The sequence below is a fragment of the Vanessa atalanta genome, chromosome 11, assembly GCF_905147765.1.
Source record: "Vanessa atalanta chromosome 11, ilVanAtal1.2, whole genome shotgun sequence".
NCBI lineage: Eukaryota > Metazoa > Arthropoda > Insecta > Lepidoptera > Nymphalidae > Vanessa > Vanessa atalanta.
Window position 1 is genome coordinate 2,560,111 of NC_061881.1, and position 23,893 is coordinate 2,584,003.

Genomic DNA, 23,893 nt, shown 5'->3' on the forward strand with positions numbered 1-23,893 from the left:
TCTCCTCGAAGTGATAGGAGCCCTTAGCAGTAGAAAATTAATAGGCCGTTAATGTAAAAAAAAAAATATGTTGTACTTCATGTTAAACTTCAGCTCTAACTAAATTATAACCTAGCCTTTCCAATCATTAGAGAATACCACCTTTTTTAACTTTACTGGACTGATTGTAGTTGTGGAACCAGCTTTCGACGGCAGTTTTTCCGAATCGATACGACTTGGGAACCTTCAAGAAAAGAGTGTTGTAGATGTCTTTGGGAGGTGGAAATCACTTTCCAAGAGATGAGCCTCCTGATCGTTTGTCAACTGTATCATAAAAATTTATTTGACTTTCTGTGTAATCGATTCGGAACCATATATTTTGGTTTAGCGGGTACATATATTTTTAAAGTAGGAATTAGAATGTAAGCAGATCTGTCACTGTCTGTATAAATCGTTAAAAAATAATGATTTTTCAGTCGACAACACATATGCAGATATGGATTATGGATTTTAATTAAATTCATAGTTTATGGATTTACCACGAAACTATACATTTGGAAAAAATTACCAAATTATTCAACACGTTAGTTTAATAATAAGTTTATTGTTAAGTGAAAATATGTTATTCTACAGTGTTATGTTACGGTTAACGTTTTTTTTAAATGAGTAAACTCAAATAAATATCCAAGGCACTATGTAACTATCATCCGAGGTTTAACAATTGGTGTCTGAAGATAATTTTCTTTTAATCTATAATATTCAATATGGATTTGTGTAAAAGTGGCGTTTTGAAAGTCGACGAAATTTTTATCGGAATTTTGGAAGTAAAATTAAAATGGATATGAATAGTTAAGTGTAATATTGTTTTATTATAAACCGCCAGACACTTCGGCTGTAAAAATACAACAAACGCAGAAGGTGTGAACCGTCTGGAACGTGGAGAGACGGATGCTGGTCCACGAGATCAGACGAGACCGCGACGGTCACGTCACCGCAGGGAGAGGTGTCATCTCGGTCTCCCTTCATATTGTGAGACCGTTATGGCCCGGAAAGCGACAGTGGATCAAGAAATGGGAAAGATCCGATTCCGCTCGGCGGAGACGACGCAGGCGTCGTCTTGACATACCACAGTCCTTATACCCCTGGCTTAAAAAATTGGGCCTGATCCTGGAGCCACGGTCGCGTTGTTTTGGTGCCACAGATATCCTGTTTCAGAGGGCCTTGAGAAGGACGGGAGCTGGGATAGCTTCGGGCTAAGGCTTAAAACCACCTTCGACGACCTCTAAGGATAGCGGGACCTACAATACTCATTCGAAGGCTACCTTAATAAAATTAAATTCAGCATAGAGACATGGCTTGTTTCTAATTACATACTTTAACCTAATGTTTGTGAACTAAAGCTATACTCTTTTTATCACATAAAAAAGGTTGCACATCAAAATAATTTAATATGTGTATCACATTTAGCAAGCGGGTCTAGAGTCTCGCAAGAGGACAAATATTTGTATAAAACCTGTTATTTCTTGGTCAATTATAAGACAAGTCTAATTTCAATTTAAAAAAAAATGTTTTATGCTGTCCTGATTAATAATCTTTTTTACTTTATTTTAGGTTTCCGTTGATAAAAATATTATTTTATAATTATATTATTTCAACTATATCAGTAATAGTGTTTTAGTATAAAAAAGAACGTGGGTTGTCGAATCCGGTTATAAGTTAGTGATGTCGTGGCTGTGTTTGTGTGCGCTGGTCTTCGCGGTATCGCCCGCGGCAGCGGTTATGGGCGGAGCGCCCGCTGCTGCGCCAGAGCCCGATGCTGCAGTAGTCTTCACGCAAAGACATGGATACAGCGGCCGCTTAGAAGGCATAAAGGACGATACAAGAGGATATTATATTTTTGCTGGAATAAGGTTTATTTTTTAACATCTGTACTAATTTTCAAATTCGAAAGTAAAGCCTGTCTGTTTATCTGCCGGCCTGCTCTAACAACAAATCCACAGATTTTGATGAAATTAGCTATGAAGCAATCTTGAACCCCCAGGAAAGAAGAAAGCTACTTTTTATACCTTACACCTGACGACCAACCCTTAAAACGCGAGATAAGCCTCGGTCAAAAAGTATTACCTTATGCAACCAATTTATAAAAAGGTAAAACTTTGTGTTAGGGTTTTGTGCAAGCCCTTCTGGGTAGGTTCCACCCAGTCATCAGACATTCTACCGCCAAACAACAGTAGTTATTATTGTTGTGTTCTGGTTTGAAAGGTGAGTGAGCCAGTGTAACTAACGGCACAAGGGACATAACATCTTTGTTCCCAATGTTGGCGGCGAATATGCGATGTAAGGAATGGTTAATATTTCTTACAGCGCCTTGTCTATGTGGTGACCACTAACCATCAGGTGGCCCATAAGCACGTCCGCCAACCTATGCCATAAAAAATATAATATAATAATGACTCGGGCGCAATGTTATGCCCAGCTCTAACAATTACAGCTGTAATAAAATGTGTTTATTTCCCAATTTCGGTTTACCGGAATTCAAAATAGTGTCAAATCGTTACAACCGTCTCCATGATACACGAAATATTTAATATTATAAACTTATAAAGTACCTAGTAATTAGTAGTTACCCATTTCTATTTATATATTTTTGGTAGGTAAGGTTAAATAAAAGCTTTTAAATAGAGGATTTAAGAGTTTTAAGTTGGGCGTTAGCTTAATGTTGTTAATCCTTGTCTTTACCTCTGCAAAATGTGTTTGAAAAATTGATAAGTAATCGTTAGTCATGTTAGAATATTATATAATTTTAGGTATCTCCGTATGTGTAACATTAATATAATAATATAAACGAGTACCTCAAAATGCATTTTGGAAATTTGACGATTCTCCGTTTTACATATTGTAGGTACCAAGTGTGTACGAATTTTAATTAGTAGTATTTATTATATGTATAATACTACTCATTAAAATAGACTAACTAATAAGAAGTATTATAGTTAAGTAATATTTCGGAAAATAAGAAAAGATTTTTTCCCTTCGGAACGGACGGAATTGGAAGACGATTTGTAGTGATCACTTACCCTCCGATGGAACATTTGCTTGTCTGCCTTTCCATATTAAATACATAAGCATAACATAAGCAGCCCGTAAATGTCCCACTGCTGGGATAAAGGCCTCCTCTCCCTTTGAGGAGAAGGTTTGGAGCATATTCCACCACGCTGCTCCAATGCGGGTTGGCGGAATACACATGTGGCCGAATTTCGTTGAAATTAGACACATGCAGGTTTCCTCACGATGTTTTCCTTCACCGCCGAGCACGAGATGAATTATAAACACAAATTAAGCACATGAAATTTCAGTGGTGCCTGCCTGGGTTTGAACCCGAAATCATCGGTTAAGATGCACGCGTTCTAACCACTGGGCCATCTCGGCTCTTCTATATTAAATAATTTAATGCTAAATATGTTGTTTCCAATATATTTACTAATAATAATTGCAAACTTCAATAATCTATTATATACCTAATTTAGCTAATGCTAATATTCCGCTAATGCAAAATCGCAAAGTTAACGGATGCCGCGATAAGCAGTTCCGTAGATAGTACATATTATCAAAAGGCAATGTCAAATATTTAGTTTTATATTTTCAGTTACTGATACCTATAAAAATAAAAAAAAAACAATTTAAAAAGGGAAATTTATGGGTTTTTTCTAAATTAAAAGCAACCATTAATTAAATACGTTTTAAAGTGATGTACTTAAATATAGTGTAATTTTTATAGATATGCAGAACCACCGTTGGGTCCTAGAAGGTTTCAGCGACCAGTTCGCCGATACCTCGCGGGTGAGGTGTCGGCCAAAACGAATTGCCGGCCTTGTCCACAACTTGACCCTCAAGGTTCGGGACGTGTCGTAGGCCACGAGGACTGCTTATGTCTTAATATTTTCTCCCCTAAAATGCCAGGAGACGAACAAGGTAAAAATGCTAAAACTAAATTAATCATAAGTAATTATAATATTTATTAACTGGAAAAAATATGAAATATACTTACATATAATTTATTGTATTTTACTTTATATAAATAAAGTTGCAGAATTTAAACGTTATTACGTACTTGTTTATGAATATTTCATTAATTTTAGTTCAATGTTTCTTTCAGGTAGTCCTGTTGTCTTATTTATTCATGGCGGTAACTATCGAACAGGCTCTATTGCACCCTATGGAGTAAGTATTCTTTACTGTTATTTGAAAAAATACTTTATTCAATATTATTTGAATTACACTCCGGTACCTAATCATTGTCAAATTAAAAACTAATCCGTCTATCTGAAAAATAACCTATACTGACCCGAGAAGAACTTGTTTTTTTTTTGTCAATTTGTATTTTTTTTTTTACAAATATTCCATGTAACAAATAAATTGCCAGGACGCGATCGTTACATTAACAAGATGTGCTAACGCCTATTAACTCGCAGAATGCATTTAAACACATTCTGTACACCAGCGTGTATTAAATAACGCTATATTATTTTAATACTAATCTATCCTAATATTAAAAATGCGAAAGAATTCAAAGAAATAAAGTTGTAGATGAAGGGTTGAGAGCGAATTCTTGAAGATATGAATTCCACGCATACGAAGCCGCGGCTTCAGCTAATTCAATATATGGGTAGTAATTAAAACATGTTATTTTTCCTAAGGGTCAACATTTTGCTCAAAAGGATACAATAGTAGTTACTGCTCAATATCGTTTAGGATCTCTTGGTTTCTTGAGTACAGGGCAAAGGGATGCATCAGGAAACACAGGTCTGTTTGATCTGCGAGCTGCTATGACATGGGTAAGTAATACTATTGCAATTAATTTGGCTTAAAATTACCTAATATTTCAACTTAATTTGGGGATTAGGTACGTATCCAAGTAGACATTTCAATATAACGTGATTTATGTTGATGATGGATGTAAACTTGAATTACAATTATTTAAATCATTTAGTTTAACACATTCTAATAATAGGGTATTCAACTCTTTGAATAAGTACTTGAAATGTTGTTTTTCCTAATAAAACCCAAAAAAATATATAATATTTCTTCAAAATAAACACGCTTTCTTGCCCTAAAATTAAATTACATTTTAAAGCTTTTTTTATTCCACTGTAAAACGCTGTCAGTCATTTTGTCAGATTGTTAAAAACAACAGTCGTGTTTGTATGACTGATACTCATTCAACGTTAACAGATATAAAGATTTGGTGTTTTTTGGGCAAATAATGCCAGATGATATTGGAATGAGGAAGGAATGTTTGGTTAGAAAACTAACTAAAAGTCTATTCTATTTATCTGAGAATCATTTCAATATAAAAAAAAACACCTCATTAAAATGTAATACCACTTTGCCCTTTTGAAAGTTGATAGTTTTTGCCTACATGACGTCACACTGTGGCGGCTCGTGTTAGGTTACGTGATGTACAGATTAATAATTACGACTTTTATTTTAAAGTTATAAACCAATAATGTGCTTTTATGGTTCAATATCAGAATATTTAAGTATATTTCTATATGAATTTTAATTTTTATCAAATTTTATTTATTTTTCACGACTGAAAGTACCCTATTAAATATATCAGCAATTCTGGACAAGGCCTTCTTCACGGCATTGGACTGAGACCATAGTCCACTGCTGGCCCAATGCAGCTCACGCTGCTTCCTAATATATATATAAAATCTTTAAAATACGAATTATTATTATAAAATTACGTAAACGTTAAAAAGCGAGATAGCCATTAATTTTCGTGACAACCTGGATTCCACGCTGGTGGAATCGCGGATTCAGCTCATTCAGTCAATAATGTAATGTTTGTAAGTTTTTTTGTTCCAAATATTTAAAATAGTTTAGAGTCTTCAATTATTTAACTTAATGTAAACATTCGCTAGCAAATATATTATAATTACAGATCAACGATTATATTGAATTTTTTGGCGGAGATAAATCCCGAGTGGTCGTAATGGGTCAAGGTTCAGGAGGAAGCGCTGCTTCACTTCTTGCCTTGTCCCCTGAAGGTCGATCTGCCACTGGAGTAGCTGCTTTGTCTGGAGCACCTCTGTCTCCAGGAGCGATTAGAGATGATCCCAACAAACACGCGGAAACTTTGGCCGAAAAAACGGGATGTCCAAAAGCTCCTGCCGAGCAACTGCTCATTTGTTTGAGAAAAATACCAGCGGAAAAGATCGTGCTGGTACGATTATTTATTTAAGGAATATTAATAAAATAGCTTACTTAAAACGGAGGTTTGAATTTCGAGGTCGATGTTTAAGGCTTATTGAAACTCTTAATTTTGCTTTATTTTTTTTATTCCAACAGGTGGATAAGGAAATCAGTACGGATATGATAGACACAAAAGCGTTTTTAGATGATATCTCTGGCCGTTCGGGTAATTACTAGCATAAATACATTATCGCTATTTCATAAAATTGATTAAACAAATGAAACAGCATTGTATCTGGTTTGAGGATTTTATGCAAGTATTCGTACAGGTTCAGGAGCTCGCGTGGAAGGTGAGGATGATAGACGTGCATTACCGCCTCTGGTCTACGAAGCGCCGGCTAAATCGTTAAAGATGAAACAGCAGTGTGTCCCCATGCTCACGGGCGTCGTGTCCGCCGAAACCTCGAGGGCTGTGTTCGGTAAGATTGGTAGCGATTTGCTTTTTAATTGGATTGTATTTCAAACTGATTACCTTGTGATAACGTTAAGTATGTACGTACATAAACTTTATAGAATAATTATCGAAAATTTCTGTGTTGTGTTCGAGCAATTTCCACAAACATCTTATAAATGTTACTTTCCAGGTAAATACAATAAATTCCTGACCGAAAAATTAACGGCAGTGAAAGACTTTATCAAGAAAGATCTCATCGGGGGTCTCCGAGACGCGGTGACCGATATTCAAAAACTACTTCCTGGCGTGCAAAGTGTTTTGCCTCTGCCCGATTACTACCAGGCAATATTCGACAGCTCTTTGAAAGCTGTAGATGGACTCAGCGAAATTGTTGAAGCTACAGGTTTTTGTTTGTTTTATATTCATGCAAAGTATTCTAATAGAATTGGTAATCGCATAATCTGCCAACGTTCTATTTGAGAGTCATTTTCACAGCTAATTAGAAATATTTTTAAATTTTAGTTTATCTCTGTTAATATTTTTGTTTTATCATTAACTTATAAAGTTTGTTGTTCGTTGATGAACATGAGGTTAGATATTGAAATGTTATTTTCAAATGTGTGTTTTTAAAACGGTAGTTTTATATGAATCTCCTCCTAAAAATGAGCCATTAAAATAACATTTACATTACAATTATGTTTTGTTATTATGGTTATAATGAGCTTAGCTTTATAGATTTATGAAAAATTTTAATGTTTTATAAAAAATACAAATCGTAATAGTAGTTGAAGTATCAAAACGAGTTTAAAACAAAAAGTTGTTTTCTCTAAAGCACCTTTATTAGGTAGCTATAAAATTAACGTGCTATATAAATATTTATAACATTGTATAACACGATTTTTAGTAATTTGTAAGTGTAGATTAAATATGTGTGAAGAAATGATTATGTCCCAAAATCCTACCATAGGTGCTAAATCTAAATGTAAAATAAAAATTCAAAAGCTTTTATTAAACTAACAAAGACAACTAACAATATATCTGTTATAAAACGATTTAACAATAATTAGATAGTTGATTTTCTATTGTTATTTTATAGGAGACGCCTTATTCAACTTTCCCGCTTACCAAAGCGTTAAAGAGTGGAGTACGGGAGCGCCGGCTTTCCTGTACAGTTTTGAGCACGTCGGGAACCTCAGCAAGGGCAATCACTTCCTTCCTGGTCTCGCTATTACCCGTAAGTAAAAATAATACAAAAACAATACTGGTATATTTTTTACCAGCTTGCACATTGAAAAATTGTAATCGTGTAAATCTTTTAATATTCTTGTGATCTAATATAATACATCGTCAAACTACAGAAGGATAAAACACCAGACTATCATTTAATCGACGGTTATGTGGTACTGCTAGCAATAGTAACATAGAGATTTTCGAAAAATTTCAAACCAATTTTATTATCAAATTTTGTGTGTGTGTGTGTGGCGGCTTACAATTTTTCTTCTTTACTAAACAAATCACTACACTACAGCAAATCTTCGCTGGAGTTGGGGATCCTCTCTCTTTTTGAAAGACGTGGTCCACTCTGACTGATTTTTTTAAAATATTTTATTCAATACAATATACATATTTCTAGGTATAGGTTATATTTCATTATTATATCATAAGAGAAAAATATATTTTTCTCTCTTTATTTCATGTACATTTACATACATCAGAGAGATATCATAGTGATTAGATAGTATGTTTTAAGTCTTATTTAATTTAAAATACTTATATATTAAATAATAAATAATATTAAAAACAGAGGGAGCAGACAATCCTACAGAGGGCATGGACAAAAAGGTGAAGGGTCCGGCTCATGGCGATGAATTGGCTTACCTCTTCGAACCGCTGGATGAGGAAGGGAAACCTGTTGGCGGGCAAATCTCGTCAATGGACGCCAAAGTCCGAGAATCATTTGTGGACCTGATCGTGAAATTTGCTCATAAAATGCCGGCAGAGAACAAAAATATGACCAAAATATCAAATATTTTTGGATTCTTGCCCTTTTCTGCAGAAAATGAACAATATCTTAAGATTACTGACAAAATAACTTTAGACAAAAATTTCAGGTGCGTATAAAAGGTCCTAGAAATTTATTCTCATCAACATAAAGTCAGTCTCGTTTTAACATAGCATAAATAAAGTTATAATTTGTTTCATGGCCAGGTGAAAAGTAAAACTCGTTTGTATAAATCTACCTAATTATTCAAAGATATATACTATTCTTTAAATTTCAGATTCTGTCAAATGGGTCTTTGGGGTAACATGGCTGACAGAGTTACTGGTGCGGTTTGTAAAAATGTATTAGGTCAGATTCTTAATCTTCCAAAGCTCTTGAATAATCCATTGGATAAAGTAGCTGGGATTGATAAACTCGCTGATCAAACACTTAACCAAGGATTGTCGTTTTTAACACAATCAAAGAATAAAAACCAAAAGAATCCATCGGTAAAACCCATGTGGAGCGAACCTTTCAGCAACCCTTTCGGGTTTTTGTGATTATATTTGTTAATTTAAATAAATAAATCCATATACTTTACCAAATATTTTATTTTATATTATGTATATTATTATAATTTATATAACATTAATATTTGTACAGACTGACCAAAAATATGTTGTTATACAATATTCCCTTTTGAACTCAACTAAATTTAATGAATAAAACTTCCTGTATAGATACAGTCAGTAGATTCTCTCGAGCAATCAACTATTTGCTTTTAAGTATTAGTTATTAGAATATTGTTAGATTTTTGTTTATATTTTAAGTAATATTCGTTTCCTTTTAAAAGTTGTATTTTTATGTGTTAAAATACTTTAAGCTTCTGAAACTTAATATTTTGAATAGGGATAGGGAATATGTATGAATTTCCTATATTTAGTTAGGTATGTATTTTGTTATGTCAACTATGTATCTGTATTTGTATCTATCATAATTTGTTATATTTTAGAATTCAAAAAATGTGTGACTTTTGTGCACTAAAATTACACCATTATGATCACTTTACTCTTTATGCATAATATATTAGGGCTTTTGGTGATATTTTCTGATTGAGTGGACTGTGGACAGCCAACCTAATGTTAAATAACACAAACTTAAATTATTTGTTCATTTGACATAGTAAGACTGTCATCATTTAATGCCTTTCAGAAACCCAATGTTGAAAAAATAACAAAAATACTTAGATTCATTGTAAATGGCGAGTACTAGCGAAATACATAGGTGCGTTTATCACGATTTGTAATTTTGGTGATGGGAAATAACTACCATTAACCTATTTGTGATAAATGTTAGTTAAGGCAAATTTACACTTTAAAAATTAAATAAAAATATATAAATTTCACTGAAAAGTGCAAACCAAAGAGCATTATGATTGAGTACATTAGACAATAAAATAGTTTTTTTTTACTTAGCACGTTTATCTTTAGAGCATCGATATACTTACAACAATTATTAGTTGACCTTGATTATTATTACGATTACTAAGCTTGTCCTTTCGCAAGATTATTTCAACGACAAAATATTCTATACATAGATAAACATGTATAAAATGTTTTTTTTTGTCTACTGCCTCGACAGTACAAATAAACTTATTTTATTTAGTAGGTACTATTTCAAGTTCAAAAGATTTTTTAGGAATTTCGAAACCTATAACAGGTTTTGTTTTGATTTCACTTCATCGTAACTGCAAGTCACTCATCTACATTTGGCGCCAAAATGATGAAACCTTTTTTAAATGAACTTTTTAATATCAAATAGTATACATTAGTTCAGTTAGAATTGGAGTTTGTCGATAACAATTTACTTTAATTTTGTCTACGTTTTTCATTTCCTCATACAGACGTAGTTAATGTGCAGCTATCGACCCACAATCACTGGGACAAAAATCTGCTTACGTTAATTGTTTTTTTTAATTAAATGTCATAATGTCTGTCAATACGACTTGTGAGTCCCATGGGCTATGCCTTGTGACGGAATGACTACAGGAACGACAAAGCTAATCGTCGATTTACAGGTGGCTTTATCACTGTTTTAAACTAAAAATAACACGCTATGTTAAATTAGAAATTTGTATCACTAGAAATAGAAAATATAAAGTAGAATGCTCTACTTGTAATTTATGTAGGTAACGTTAATTGATTTACCTATTACGCACAGTTTGTCATGTAAAGGTTGATATTTTGTATATATAGATTAATCATTACATTTGTTTTTATACAGTCAAAATTATGTGTGAAAAATGAGGTTTAATTGCTTATTCAAAGTCTCGTTCCTGATGAGTATATAAGTACATTTTATTCTCATGCTGCATTAATTTTTAAAGTCCTGTAAGTATTGTTAATACGCTCAATACATACCATACATACATACAATACGCTCGTAAGTTTGCCGGTTTTAAAGAAATTAGTTACGAGTGGCAGCGCGAATAAAGTTTTTAGGAGCTGAAGTTGGCAATAATTTATCCAGAGTTGCTAATACACAAATAAAGCGCTTACAGTTACTTTTATTTTTATTTGATAATTATAATTTTTATGTTCAAAATTTGACGTTCAAAACGTTCAAAATGTTTGAACGTCTCTGAAACGTCTAAACGTGTTACTTAGGGCCGGCAAATTTAGATTACGCGTAATGTATGTTTGTTAATGTAATGTTTATGTAGTCAAAAAAAATAATTAAATTCTAATCAGGTCGAATAAAAGACAAAATAATTAACGGAGACATACGAATATACGAGATGAAAGAAGTTTTTATGAACAAACATAAAGAAGTAGGTATAAAGTACACACGTACACATATACAACAACCTGGGCCACAATTTAGTATTTACCGCAATCGAATCGAAGCAATCGCAGCTGTTCATTTTCCTATTCAACAAACGCAACGGTTCAGTTATGGTTCGGTCAAAGCTGGATCAGAGTATAATCGGAGTCGCATCGTAACCAATATAAATAAGTAGAATTGGTAAGATTAGCTAGTTACGATTAAGCTGAGGTTATTTTTTGTGAGAAATAGTCGATATTGATGCGAAAAAAAACCGGGAACGTGTCATTACCGTTACAAGAAAAAAGAAATGTCCCCTGGGTTACTTGCTAAAAATTAAAGTGTAGTCAACGTCAACACATTCTTTAGAAAAAAATACACCAATAGCAATTTAATTTCCAACAGGTAATCAATAAAAGTGGAAACACGACGAAAATATATTTACAGTTAGCCACGCAATCCGATACACTTGTAAGTTCAATCACAACAAACATTAAATAACTGGTTTTAAAAATAGCATCCTGTGTTATCAATATTGGTAACGGGGCCCAACACTTTATCTGTACATTACCACAGTGATGCATTTATGCGGGTGTGTAACAGTATGTGAAGTACATATAATAGCTGTCTCCACCTCACCCTGCATCAGTCGGCGACTGTTTGTCAGTGTCATACGCAAATTTCTAACCACAATGTCTCGTGCAAGTTTTGCTTTATTACTTGTTTGTTTTGTATGCCTCACTGAGTTATCATGCGGATACATAATAAGAGGTAGAAACTTTGATAGTGTCTTTACTAAGGAAGTACCAGCATCTCAAGATTTAATCGATGGCAATAAACTCAGTCTCGATCCAGAAGTGCTTACTCCAGAAATCCCACTTAACAAAAAGTGCAAAGCAATAGGAGAATTCGTAAGTTCACTTTTTTCCATTTAATTAAATATTATTCAGTGCGATCTGACTGATACAAAATCCATTATCGTATTGTACGTATTAGGATGATGTTTTGACTTGTTTTTATTAAATAAATTGCGATTATATGTATGTGTTCTGATTAAAAAGAAAATAATTCGCCATGCCCAAACATTAATAACAACAGGCTTGTTGTGAATTTTAACTATGTGTTTCAATAGCTTTGTAAATATAATATATTATTTCAATCAAAAGATATGGTATACGTATTTGTATCAAAACTATTTTTATAAGAAACATCATTAACAAATGTACATTACAAACTTTTCAAATATAATGTGACCTTCGTAAGTCTTAAATCATCTATTTTTTTTTAATTGAGCTGTAAGTTTGTTAAAATGTTTTTGAAAGAGTTTGTTAATGAATTTACGGGATTGTGTTATTAATGAGTATATATATGTATACACCTTTGATACTGTCTATTATTATTTACATTACATACAAAAATATGACAATACTAATAAATACAATACTTTAAAAGTAACGGAATAAAACAATCGTTAGCAATTTGCTTAACATCTTATAATGCTAATAAAAGAGAAATATGGAAACTGAGTTAAGATTTAAAAATATGCGTTTAAACGTAATATATTTAATAACCTTTTTCTTTCAGTGCATGAACCACAAAGACTGCTGCACCAACGCCTGTTTAGGATATTTGAAAAAATGCGTTTCTGGTTAAATAATTATGTAAACACAGTTCAAATAATAGCGACAATATTGGTTTACTATTTATTTAATTTACTTTACGAATCGGATGAATAGGGTGGTTAAGATTCCTCAAATCCGGAGGATTTGACGCGAAGTGCTGAATTTCTTTCATCGCATCTTCCGATATTTTCCATAGTTCCGGATAATTATTTTTAAAGTTAATGTACCAATTATAAATCTGGAATAAATCATGTGTGAGATTAATTTGTTGTTGTTGAATTAATGTTATATTGTTAGTGTAATCAAATAAAATGTATGCATTTACTTTTGTGTATTTACTGAAGTCGAATCCGATAGCTTCCAAAGTCATGGTGGAATTAAAAAGGGGGAAATCTGCAATCGTAAGATGATCACAGGCCACGTGACTCGTTCCCAATTTCGACAAGTAGGTTTCAAACACTTCAAGAGCCATTTTGACTTTCTTAAGTCCAAGGTCAGTGCGTTCATAATCAAAGAAAATCGGTGCCATCTAAAAAAAATATTAAGTTTAAATTAAATATGATATTGGTAATGTGTTAGCATCTTCGCCCGTAGATACTAAAACTATTAGAAGTATAAACGACTTAATAAACTTATAGTGCGCAGCTTAGATCTGGATCTAAGAAGTTATTTTCCTTGTGTGTTGCTAGGACTAAGACATCCTTAGCTCACCCTTCAGCTAAAGAGTACGCACGTTTTTGTGTTAAAAACATATGTTCTTTTTAGCGATAGAATAAATGGTATGTGTGACCCAAACCACTACCAGCGGTCGAACACACCTGTACTGGGTCGAATTAAACCTGTTGGAGCTCCTTAACAATACAATTTTCTAGTTTCCTGAGAACTACTTTTTCTACCACAACGAAATTTGATTATTTTTTATATTACGAAGCTATGACATCAATTTATTCCTGTTATGTTAAATACACCAAATAATTATATGATTTTCTGTTTTATTTACTTAAAGTTAATAAAAATAAATTTATTAACATAGAAAAAAATATTTTAAAAATAAATCTTACGGTATATGCGGATATATTAGCGTAATATGTTGAAAGGTTGAAACAAAGCCGATGATTCACGATCGCTCTGGAAAAATTTTATACAAATTAATTTTATCCTGTTATTATAATGATTGCAGTCTCATTGTCCTGTTCACACTGCGTTTTATTTTATTGATAAAACATTCATTTATGAGGACTCAGTTCCGATCTAGATTTGTTAGGAGGTATTTTTATAGGTATTACGACTTAATTACTTTTTAAATGTTACGACCCTTAACCCAATATCGTCAAATAGTTGTGTGTAGAGTTGGGTGTATCCTACAGACTATTCTTCGGAGAGTGTACTTACGAATTAATCATTTTCAAGTAATTAAACTTTATTACGTCACAATGTTATCATCACCGAATACAGTCAATGCTCTATATATACACGAAGCATTGTGCCAAGGCGTAGAAAACTCTATCATTGCTGAGCTAAGCTTAATCTGTCTTAATTATAAAATTTCTATAGAATGTGGAGCTGGAGCTGGGTACAATGGTTTTGGAAGAGAATTGATAAGCTGTTATTGCTATTGTTCATACCTGTCACCTGAACAGATATCAATAAATCCGGATCACCTTAATATAAGACTTTAAAGGATTTTTCTTTCTCACTTCAATATATTGTATTCGAATGCTTGCTTTGTCTAAGCTTCCGCGCGCTTATGAAAACAACAAATACGATGGAGGTATACATATAACATATTTTCTCATTTAATATCGTATAGCGGCTATCTAGTTAGTTTTATATTGATTTATATCTATGTTTTATACATAATTTTTAGAAGGACCTATTAACCATAAAACTTTTTTTAAAAAGGTGATAAAGGTTTTTGTGATAAAGGTTTTCAAATGACAAGTATTTAACATTACGATAGATAGTTTATGTTAGTTATTTTTTTCTTTATGTATAGTTTTTCTAATATTACAATCGAATTGTATGTAATTTTATCTTATTAACTATGTCAATAAAAATTACATTTTGAAAACCGTTATTGGTATTCACCGGATTCGTGTTTAAATTAAAAAGTCTAATAATACAAATCTTTCTTGTTATCTGCGCTACATTGTAATAGGTATCTACTACGGTTTGTGTTAAAATAATTTACAATATGGATCGATGTCAACTGATAAGATAGTATGCCCTACATATAGATACATTATGGACAGTGTTTGCATTAAATTTCCATTTGAAAGTCTTTGTAATCGGTCCGAACATCCAGACAAGGTACCCACTTATGTATGATGCAATACATTTTAAGTAGGTATGTATGTATATATGTACGGTTGTAAGTATGGTCTAGAACATTTGATTTGCACATCACGAAAATAAATTATAAAATTGACTAAAATTAAATTTTTGAAGCATACCTTATAGACCCTTAGAAGTATTTTTTATTTAAAAAAATACGTTCAGCATCTTATTGTTTTAAGGGTTAAGAATTAATAAATGTCTCAAACCAAAATGTGAAATGTTTTTATTTGGTAGTGTAGAATATTTATATTGTTTAAAACTGATTCTAGTCGTAGACTACGTAAATTGTTAAAAACCAATAATGCGCCTTATAAATTAATGCTAGCTTTCTTTCTAACATAAGTCCTTACGATATTTTTTTATAAATGAATATCTTGCGCAATATATTTTTATATTTATTTCTATATTTCGCAACGTAATGAAAATATAGAAAATTACCGCAATCTTAAAGTCGGAAGTAAAATTTATCAAGGGAACTACCTATATTTATATCTTTCCCTCTGGAGGTATGATAAAATTTGAAGAAAATAGTTTAATTGCCAATGTAAAATATATACCTTTTTAACCTGCAGTATTATTTCCTTTCAAATTTTACTATTTTATAATAATTTTTTTTCCTTGTGCGTCAAACACGTGAAAACCAGTAAAACCTATTGGTACGAGACCAATCGACGCGGATTCGTCCGAGGGTGATTATAGACTATTATTTTTTGAATTCCGTTGATCTTGCACCATTTTTCAGATTTATTTAATGCCCAGCAAAAGGCATTAAATAAATCTCATCGGCATCATATATTACTTTATAAATAAGGCTTCCTAACACTTTCTTAAAATGTTTACAAAGATACAGATTGTAAGTGAAGTAAATGTATGTGTTCTACAAGAGAAAATACAATTTTTAAAAACAAGATGGGCACACAATATAAGAAAAGCTTATTTCTAATATTTGTGCTACTAGTATAGATTATACTGCACGCATTTGCTGCATTGCATTGCGTATATGCTGATTGATTTACCGCAATTTAGGGTCCTGTGGGTACAGTTCTGAAGTTGGTTTAAATTTATCGCAAATATATTGCAATATAGCATTACTTTCCCCGAGAAAAAATCCATCATCGTCCAATACAGGTATTTCTTTTTGTGGATTCATCTGAAAGTAAAATTCTGTATCAAGTACACACTTAGGTCTAATTTCACCAAACTATGTTTGTTAAATCTTAATCAGTAATTTACTAATGAGTTGTTAATAATTAACGGGCTGTTATATCATTAAATGTCCCAGGAACAAAATTTAACAAGCCGTTATTAAACAGAACATTTAACTGAATGGCTTGTAAGATACTCACTCTTATTTTAAGCAACCAAATTGAAATGCTTATTTGTGACATGTCATTTAGACGAAGTTCGGTAATATTTTATCTAGTCGTATAATACGTCATTTGTTGTGCTGCGCGACCAATTTCAAAAATCGTTAGCTCCGAGTGATTTCAATGAAATGTTAACTACTTTTGATTTAAACCGATTGAAACGTCAAATAATTATAACATGGTAATATTTATTTTTGAGCTGAGGTTATGCAGCATTATTTTGTGCTCTTTGATTGTGTTTGTGGTGTGCTTCTTATTGAATATAAATAACTATGTCAAAGAAAACACGCGGACCGAATTTTTCGTCAAATGAAAAGGAAATCCTTGTTCATTTAGTTACAAAATACAAGGATCTAAGGACGCAGTAACTACTGCGATCAAAAATGAAGGATGGAAGAAACTAGCGGAAGAATTTAACACGCGTCGCACTATTGTGTCTAAGTAATCTAAATTTTCTAAAACATTATTTTCGAAAATAAAATTGTACGCAGCGTCCATCTTGAGTTTAATTGTCTGTTACGGTCTAACGGACGTCTACAGCGGTGATTAAATTTAACGGCTTGTTATAACAAATAAACACGCGTTAACTCGTGGTGGGACACTCGATAACTTTAACAGTCCGTTAACTGACTTAACAATACGTTAAATATTTAACAGGGTATGGTGAAACTGGACCTTAATCTTGTTAAATTAATCGTGGATCACGAAATTTTACAGACAAATAAAAACTTAAGGTTGGTGCTTATATATTTAATATCGACATTAATAATATTGTTTTTGAGTTGTTAATTTTATATTAAAATTAAATAAAGCAGTTATGGGTGTTTCAGTGTTATGTGAATCAGGTTCTAAACAACTCTCTCGTATTACGAACGTTGATTCCAGTGAAAGTAATAATATGTAAGTACCTAGTTACCATTCGCGTTGGACATAAATACTTAGATTTACAATGCAAATTTATAGAAACATTAAACCTAGTAAAATACTAAGTACTACTAATCATTTGAAAACGTTCTTTCAATTGTTTTTTTTTTTCTAGTTATTGACACTGTAATGATACATATATATGTTTTAATAGTTTTTAATTTTATATGTAAATAGCAAGAGTATTATATTCTTCAAAACTCGTACCTGTGCATATTCAGGCGTCATATGTTCACCCTTTCCAAAGTCGACGTTGATCAGCTCAAAAGGAATATTTAACCATTTTAAAGCTTGTCTAACTGATAAAGACGGCGGACCATCTGACACGCCATATAACTTAAGCGCCATATTCTGTAAAAATAAAAATAAAATAGATTTTTAAATGATTTCATACATTTTATTTCGATTTAATAAACAGAATTATGTATGTTAAAGTTATTTTTTGTTTCTCGGTATTTATGTACCGCAACCCAAAGTATACCCAAATATATAAGCCTTGAATTTTATACATACATAACGTATACATTTTTATATAAATATAATAAATCATTTATGCTTTTTAATACCTTAATAATGCCTGCACAGAATGGACGAGTGTCTAAGAACCAACACTAAACACGACTAGCTCCATTCACTTGGCCTCGGTGATTTTTTATTTCTTGCACTTTATCTTATTATATTTAATCATAGTATTAAAATATTCTTATTTTCCATTAATAAATGTCAATACTTCTTTATATAAACGAAAATAGACACCTACATTTATTTGCATTTTACAGGTGGGTTAAATATATTTCTATCGACTTATTTTGCATGAACTTAAGTTTGTCGTATAGTAAGGTTATTGACATACTTCATACAACGCTTTTAGAACATAAAATAAATTAAATAATATAAAGGTAAAAATGCAAAATGACCAAATGGATAAAACGTATACGTAGACCTCAACTAAACTGACAATTATTTATCAAACATGGGTCTGATGAATTTCTGTCTCTTGTAAAAATATGTAAATCCGATAACTGGCGCTGGAGCAGTGTGATCAAGATCCTAATCTTCTAACTAGAATGGGAGGTATTTTCCCAGTAGTGTAATATTTACGGGCTGTAATTGTATGGTAAAAAATCCTGAACTCAAATAAAAACTGAATCCCGAAATAAAAAAAATACCTAAAGTCGATTAATAAAACACCTTGACATAATTGAAAGTAAATAGATGCTGTGGCAATTGTTAGTTATAAATTATACAAACCGACGAGAGGTTAATTTTGTCGTAATTTATTAAAAACCACAAGATGGGTTCCTTGTAAATAAACACTACAATGAATTTATTAAAACTCAATTCATTTTATAATGTCTGGGACTAAGTTACTGAATTCATTCTTTCAATACTTCTAGATCAAAAACGATAATCAGATGGGCAGTCACCAATAACTTCCTTGCTAATCATTTATTTGAATGACCAAGACTTTAAGTATAATTTAACGTTATATGTAGAAATTAACGTTAAGTCCAATTGAATCTTTAGGTTCATAATATACTATTAAAAAATGGTACCTGTATTTTTATGTATTTCAAAGTGAGATAGATGTGAGTGTATTTAATTTAACGTAAAATAAAATGATTAAACTTTTATAAACAGAAATAAAACAAATAAAGTTGGTATTAACAATATCCTCAGCGAGCAGTAGTAGGGTTGAGGGTGTTTGTTGCGTAATAGCACGAGGTGTTTTCTCATGAAAGTTATAAATTAAGTCTACCTAAGAGTGCACCGCTAGTGAGAATTTGTTTCAAAATGGGCACATGCGTCCAATATGTTTTGTGTTTAATCAATTTATTGATTGTTGGAGCGATTCCTAATAGTCTTTTCTCTAATGCTGCGTTTGGAGTGGAAAACTTTCGATTACGTCGTCAGGCTGGGTATGTTTACGACCGTCCATCTCTATCTTTCAATTTGCCTTCTCCTGTTGGTTCGACTTCGACTCAAGCCACAACTGTTGACAGGATATCAGCACAACAAATGTACTATGCATATCCAGCACCAACCAGCGGCAACACCGGCAACGTCGGGTACTCCAACACAGGCTCAACAGGAGCAACTTCGACAGCAATTTCAGGTGCGACCGGATATAATTACGGTGGTGCGACACAAAATACTGTAATTGGATCAACGGGCGCTGCTGGCGATGGTAGTATTAATAGTGGGTACACGAGCTCGAGCGCCACAATGACTTCAGGTGGTTCGTCGGGATATAGTTACAACGCTGGAACACAAAACACTGCTTCAATATCTAATGGAGGCAGTACATCTATAGTATCAGGATCTAGAGGATATGAATACAAGAATACAGACTTGCAAACTGTAACCAATTCAGGATCTACTGGTTACAGTGCTTCGTCTTCAGGGTCAAGCTCTGTCGTATCTACCGGTGTCTCAACGAAGGCCCCAGAATATTTACCACCTACAAATTCTGGAGGAGGTAATATAGGTATTAGCGTATCATCAAATACTCAATCTGGAACAGCGAGTGTTATGCCATCTGATATATATCTTCCACCGACAGTATCAGTTTCTACGCCACAACTTACTCCATCCGTGACTGTAGCACAGACCGGGGGCAATGTTGCACCACAAGTAAGCGGCCCGACACAAACGTATGTTCCTCCAGTAAGCCCCCCTAGTTCCGCTTATTTGACGCCAAGTTCTGGTCAGCAAACTTCAAATGTTCAGAACACCCAATCACAAGTAACAGTGATATCAACAGGCAATGTGCAATCCGTACCCACCCAAGAGTACTTGCCCCCGGTAATTTCCTCTTCTGGAAAGTCTGGATCTGCTTTTACACCTGCAGCAAAGTATTTACCACCTGTTTTTTAAGATATATAACTAAAATATGCCTTATATATATTTTAAAAATATTAAATCAATGTAACTATGTACTTACTAATAGAAGTGATGCTTATATGTATTTTTTAAAGGGATTACGATGTCTTTATAAAAATGGAATAATAAAAATATTTATAGCTTATTTAGTGTATTGTAGTTGTTTTTTTTAACCTACTCTTTTATATAATTCAAAACACAAATAGTATTTATTTTTAAAATAATTGATTGCTTAAAACTAAGCGCAGCCGTCAAACGAAAGTCAGTCATATGTAACTGTCAACGAACATCGTAATACGTCATACGAAAATAGCATCAAGTCAAAGATGAAAGTTATTTTTAATATTTCTTTAAAAAAATAATAGAATGCATTGTATTAGATTTTAAAATGAAGTTTATATACACATGTGAAGTGCTATACTTCTCAAAAGATTTTTATAAATCGTGAAAACATTGAAGGCAAAGCTTACTAAAATTATGATTTTATTAAAGCAAACAGTTAAATATTCTCGAATAGGAAGCAAAGTAATTCCAAGGTATGCTGTGCATATCATAGTTGTTATTGGAGCTTCTTAAATTTGATTTACAAACTATTTTTTATGCAACAAATGTTGAAAGTTTTTTCAGCAATTATACAAAAGTTTAAGTTTAATATGTCTTTTTTCTTTATAAAATAATTAATTTTATTTGTACATCGTATTTTCAGGACTGTCAAGGGGTGGGCTAGAGCAAATAAGAATGGTGCATCTCGAGGTAACAGGTGTGCCACCGTACCCTCATTCGTTAACAATAAATGATCTACCAAATGAATTACTTATATACATATTTTCTATGATTGATTTTGAATCACTGCTGGCGGTGGCTAAAGTTTGTGTGAGATGGCAACAACTCTGCTTGACACCTTGCATATGGGATAACACACGCCTCATTGTATGTATGAAGAATTATGTGAAAATAAGTGATAGCATTGTGCCATTTGTGGCTAAATATTTAAAAAATGTAAAATTACAGTACTTCAAATTGTATTCACAAGTCAGGTCTTCCCTTATTAGCTACTGTCCAAATCTGACACACTTAGAAATAAGTATATCTCAAGTTGATAGTTGTATTTTTGATGATTTAGGCTATTGGCCTAATTTAAAATTTCTAAGTTTCCGCAACTCTCTGATAGTACAAAATGCTGAAAATGCAAATGGTAATTTTGTTTATCACCTGCCATTTGAGAAGTTGAAGTATTTGGAAACACTAATTTTATCCAATTTTGCATTGACCCATGGCAGCTTATACAGTATGCTACAATGCATAAATTTAGTAAGTATTAATATGGAAAAAATGAAGAATATACCTGCAGACTTCCTCGAATCTTTGCTAAGAACTAAACAAAACACTTTAAGAGCTCTGCATATTTATGGTGATACATTGAATGATGATATAATTGCATCAATATCTAAATGTAAGGCATTACAAGTCTTACACATAATGACCTGCAAAACATTGTTTGATTCTAGTTTATTACATTTCTACCGATTAAAGAATTTACGGTCCTTAAAATTACGCCATGGATATTTCTCAACAAACGCTTTACTGGCATATTTTTCGAATAATATATTCCAGCACCTAACATATTTAAGTCTTTCAAGATGTCACCATGTTACTATGCAAGTAGCTAAAGTCATAAAAACCAGTGCGCCAAACTTAAAGGAACTCTCATTCTATTTGTGTCCATTTATAATAGGTCCAGACTTCAAAAGAGGAGAATTACAAAGAATGTTCAAAATTGAATTATTACTCGATTAATTAAATTGGTCCATATTTCCATAAGCAGCTTCGTTATCCGTCCCCTTGACTATACTATAATATACAAATTAGAAGTATTTCTTTCAATAAATAGTTAATTTTCGTAAATGTTTTCACTAAAATTAATAAATCAATTTAAGTGTTAATAATAATTTAAATGTAAATATCATTACAGTGATTTCAACATGTTCATTACCTAATGAATTAATCTAAATTATTAGCTGTTCAATTGAGTCGCTTTGTTAATCAATTACGTGATGTATGTAATGTATTTTTTAATTTTATAATTATTTCTTGGTAAAACAAAAATACCCAATATTATTTCAAAAAAATAAGTTTATTATTTTAGTAAAATGAATGCCGAGATGTGCAATAATGATGCATGTGACATAATAATAGTGTTATAAGATATTTGCATACACTGGATGCGTGGATGTTGTGTTAAAATTTTGTAATACTGGATGAAATTATTACTAATCCAAATTATTATAAAAATACTTCAGTATTTAAAAAATAATGAGTATTAAGAATGTGTTAAACAACAAATAATAATTTATGTATGATATAAATTTACATGTATAGAAAGATGTATAGAAATGTTTGCAGTTCCGCCTTGTCTGTAATGTCGATTTATCACAGAAACTTTGAAAGAAGTTTGAATAAATTATGTATTAGATTCAATAACAGCATAATTCTCCGTCAAAAGTAATATGTGCTAAAAAGTATATATTTAAACAGTCAGCATGTTTGGTTATGTTTCTGTGATAAATTTTATAGTCAAATAAAATTCAAGTGCCTTATAAAGGAAAAAAATATGTAATAATCAATTTTATATTGGCCTAAGTAATATACTTGTTGCTAAAATAATTGGTTTATACAAACCAGAAAAAATATACTTTTTATAACACATAATAAAAGAATATTATGGAATTTACCACATATAGTATTATAATATTAATACAAATCTTAATGCAGTGTGACATTTATTAGAAATTGTATTAAATATCCTTTAAAATTATGCTAATAATAAACACTTTCTTGACTTAAGAAAAAACCCACTCGAATCAATTAGTCTGATCAGTATAAAAAGTACCTTTGTAAGTTTTTTATTTTATAATAAAAAGTCGAAACACGGATGACTTAATCCGGAAAATCATTTGTATGCTATGAGTTGACCTCAGTATTTTATGTATTTTAAATTGCTAATTTTATACGGTAGTATTCAATTGTACAAAACAAAAACTATTTAAATTCCCAAATTTGACGTTTTAACGAAATTTAGTGTCTACTTATCATCTTGTGTGTATACAATTTAATTATATAGTTATTTCGTTTGTACTGTTGTTTATCGTACACACAATAAAATGAAATTTCAAAATGACTAAACTTTTTAATGTAAAACAAATATCTATAATATTTTGTTTCCATTGTTCTTTAAAAAGTGTGTCAAGACTCGAATTCGTTTCATAAATAAAGTTTAAATAAAAGTAAAGCCTCTAAGCTTGGGTGTGAAATTAATAAGACGAAA

At 31.9% G+C, this 23,893-nt stretch overlaps 4 protein-coding genes across 4 annotated transcripts; 3 read left to right on the forward strand and 1 right to left on the reverse strand.

Annotated features, from left to right (window-relative positions):
* The first annotated feature begins 1,689 nt into the window (after window positions 1-1,689).
* LOC125067159 (carboxylesterase 5A) lies at window positions 1,690-9,212 on the forward strand. Its single transcript, XM_047675551.1, has 11 exons — window positions 1,690-1,889; window positions 3,758-3,951; window positions 4,136-4,200; window positions 4,677-4,814; window positions 5,927-6,208; window positions 6,334-6,403; window positions 6,507-6,656; window positions 6,822-7,034; window positions 7,728-7,865; window positions 8,436-8,742; window positions 8,911-9,212. Exons 1-11 carry the CDS (start codon window positions 1,702-1,704, stop codon window positions 9,170-9,172), a joined length of 2,007 nt encoding a protein of 668 aa, XP_047531507.1. The 5' UTR covers window positions 1,690-1,701; the 3' UTR covers window positions 9,173-9,212.
* Window positions 9,213-12,944: 3,732 nt separating this feature from the next.
* LOC125067549 (glutathione S-transferase 1-1) lies at window positions 12,945-18,332 on the reverse strand. The gene is made up of 6 exons (XM_047676209.1): window positions 18,252-18,332; window positions 17,893-18,036; window positions 16,411-16,544; window positions 14,119-14,185; window positions 13,383-13,586; window positions 12,945-13,295 (listed from the first exon to the last, which is right to left on the reverse strand). The coding sequence occupies exons 2-6, from the start codon at window positions 18,031-18,033 to the stop codon at window positions 13,143-13,145; spliced, it is 699 nt and encodes a 232-aa protein (XP_047532165.1). The 5' UTR covers window positions 18,034-18,036; window positions 18,252-18,332; the 3' UTR covers window positions 12,945-13,142.
* A 1,372-nt stretch (window positions 18,333-19,704) lies between these two features.
* LOC125067500 (cell wall protein AWA1-like) lies at window positions 19,705-20,578 on the forward strand. Its single transcript, XM_047676160.1, has one exon. The coding sequence runs from the start codon at window positions 19,705-19,707 to the stop codon at window positions 20,560-20,562; it is 858 nt and encodes a 285-aa protein (XP_047532116.1). The 3' UTR covers window positions 20,563-20,578.
* Window positions 20,579-20,849: 271 nt separating this feature from the next.
* On the forward strand, window positions 20,850-23,794 carry LOC125067548 (F-box/LRR-repeat protein fbxl-1-like). Its single transcript, XM_047676208.1, has 2 exons — window positions 20,850-21,104; window positions 21,275-23,794. Exon 2 carries the CDS (start codon window positions 21,307-21,309, stop codon window positions 22,363-22,365), a length of 1,059 nt encoding a protein of 352 aa, XP_047532164.1. The 5' UTR covers window positions 20,850-21,104; window positions 21,275-21,306; the 3' UTR covers window positions 22,366-23,794.
* The last annotated feature ends 99 nt before the right edge of the window (window positions 23,795-23,893 follow it).

What these genes read in the sequence shown, in the direction of transcription:
- LOC125067159 (XM_047675551.1), top strand. Translation starts at nt 1,702, where the DNA reads ATGTCGTGGCTGTGTTTGTGTGCGCTGGTCTTCGCGGTATCGCCCGCG. An exon ending in AATGCCAGGAGACGAACAAG is followed by an intron (nt 3,952 to 4,135) that starts GTAAAAATGCTA and finishes TGTTTCTTTCAG; the next exon opens with GTAGTCCTGTTGTCTTATTT. An exon ending in AACCTCGAGGGCTGTGTTCG is followed by an intron (nt 6,657 to 6,821) that starts GTAAGATTGGTA and finishes GTTACTTTCCAG; the next exon opens with GTAAATACAATAAATTCCTG.
- LOC125067549 (XM_047676209.1), bottom strand. Translation starts at nt 18,033, where the DNA reads ATGGCGCTTAAGTTATATGGCGTGTCAGATGGTCCGCCGTCTTTATCA. An exon ending in TGACGCCTGAATATGCACAG is followed by an intron (nt 16,545 to 17,892) that starts GTACGAGTTTTG and finishes TTTTACTTTCAG; the next exon opens with ATGAATCCACAAAAAGAAAT. An exon ending in CTAATATATCCGCATATACC is followed by an intron (nt 13,587 to 14,118) that starts GTAAGATTTATT and finishes TATTTTTTTTAG; the next exon opens with ATGGCACCGATTTTCTTTGA.
- LOC125067500 (XM_047676160.1), top strand. Translation starts at nt 19,705, where the DNA reads ATGTACTATGCATATCCAGCACCAACCAGCGGCAACACCGGCAACGTC.
- LOC125067548 (XM_047676208.1), top strand. Translation starts at nt 21,307, where the DNA reads ATGGTGCATCTCGAGGTAACAGGTGTGCCACCGTACCCTCATTCGTTA.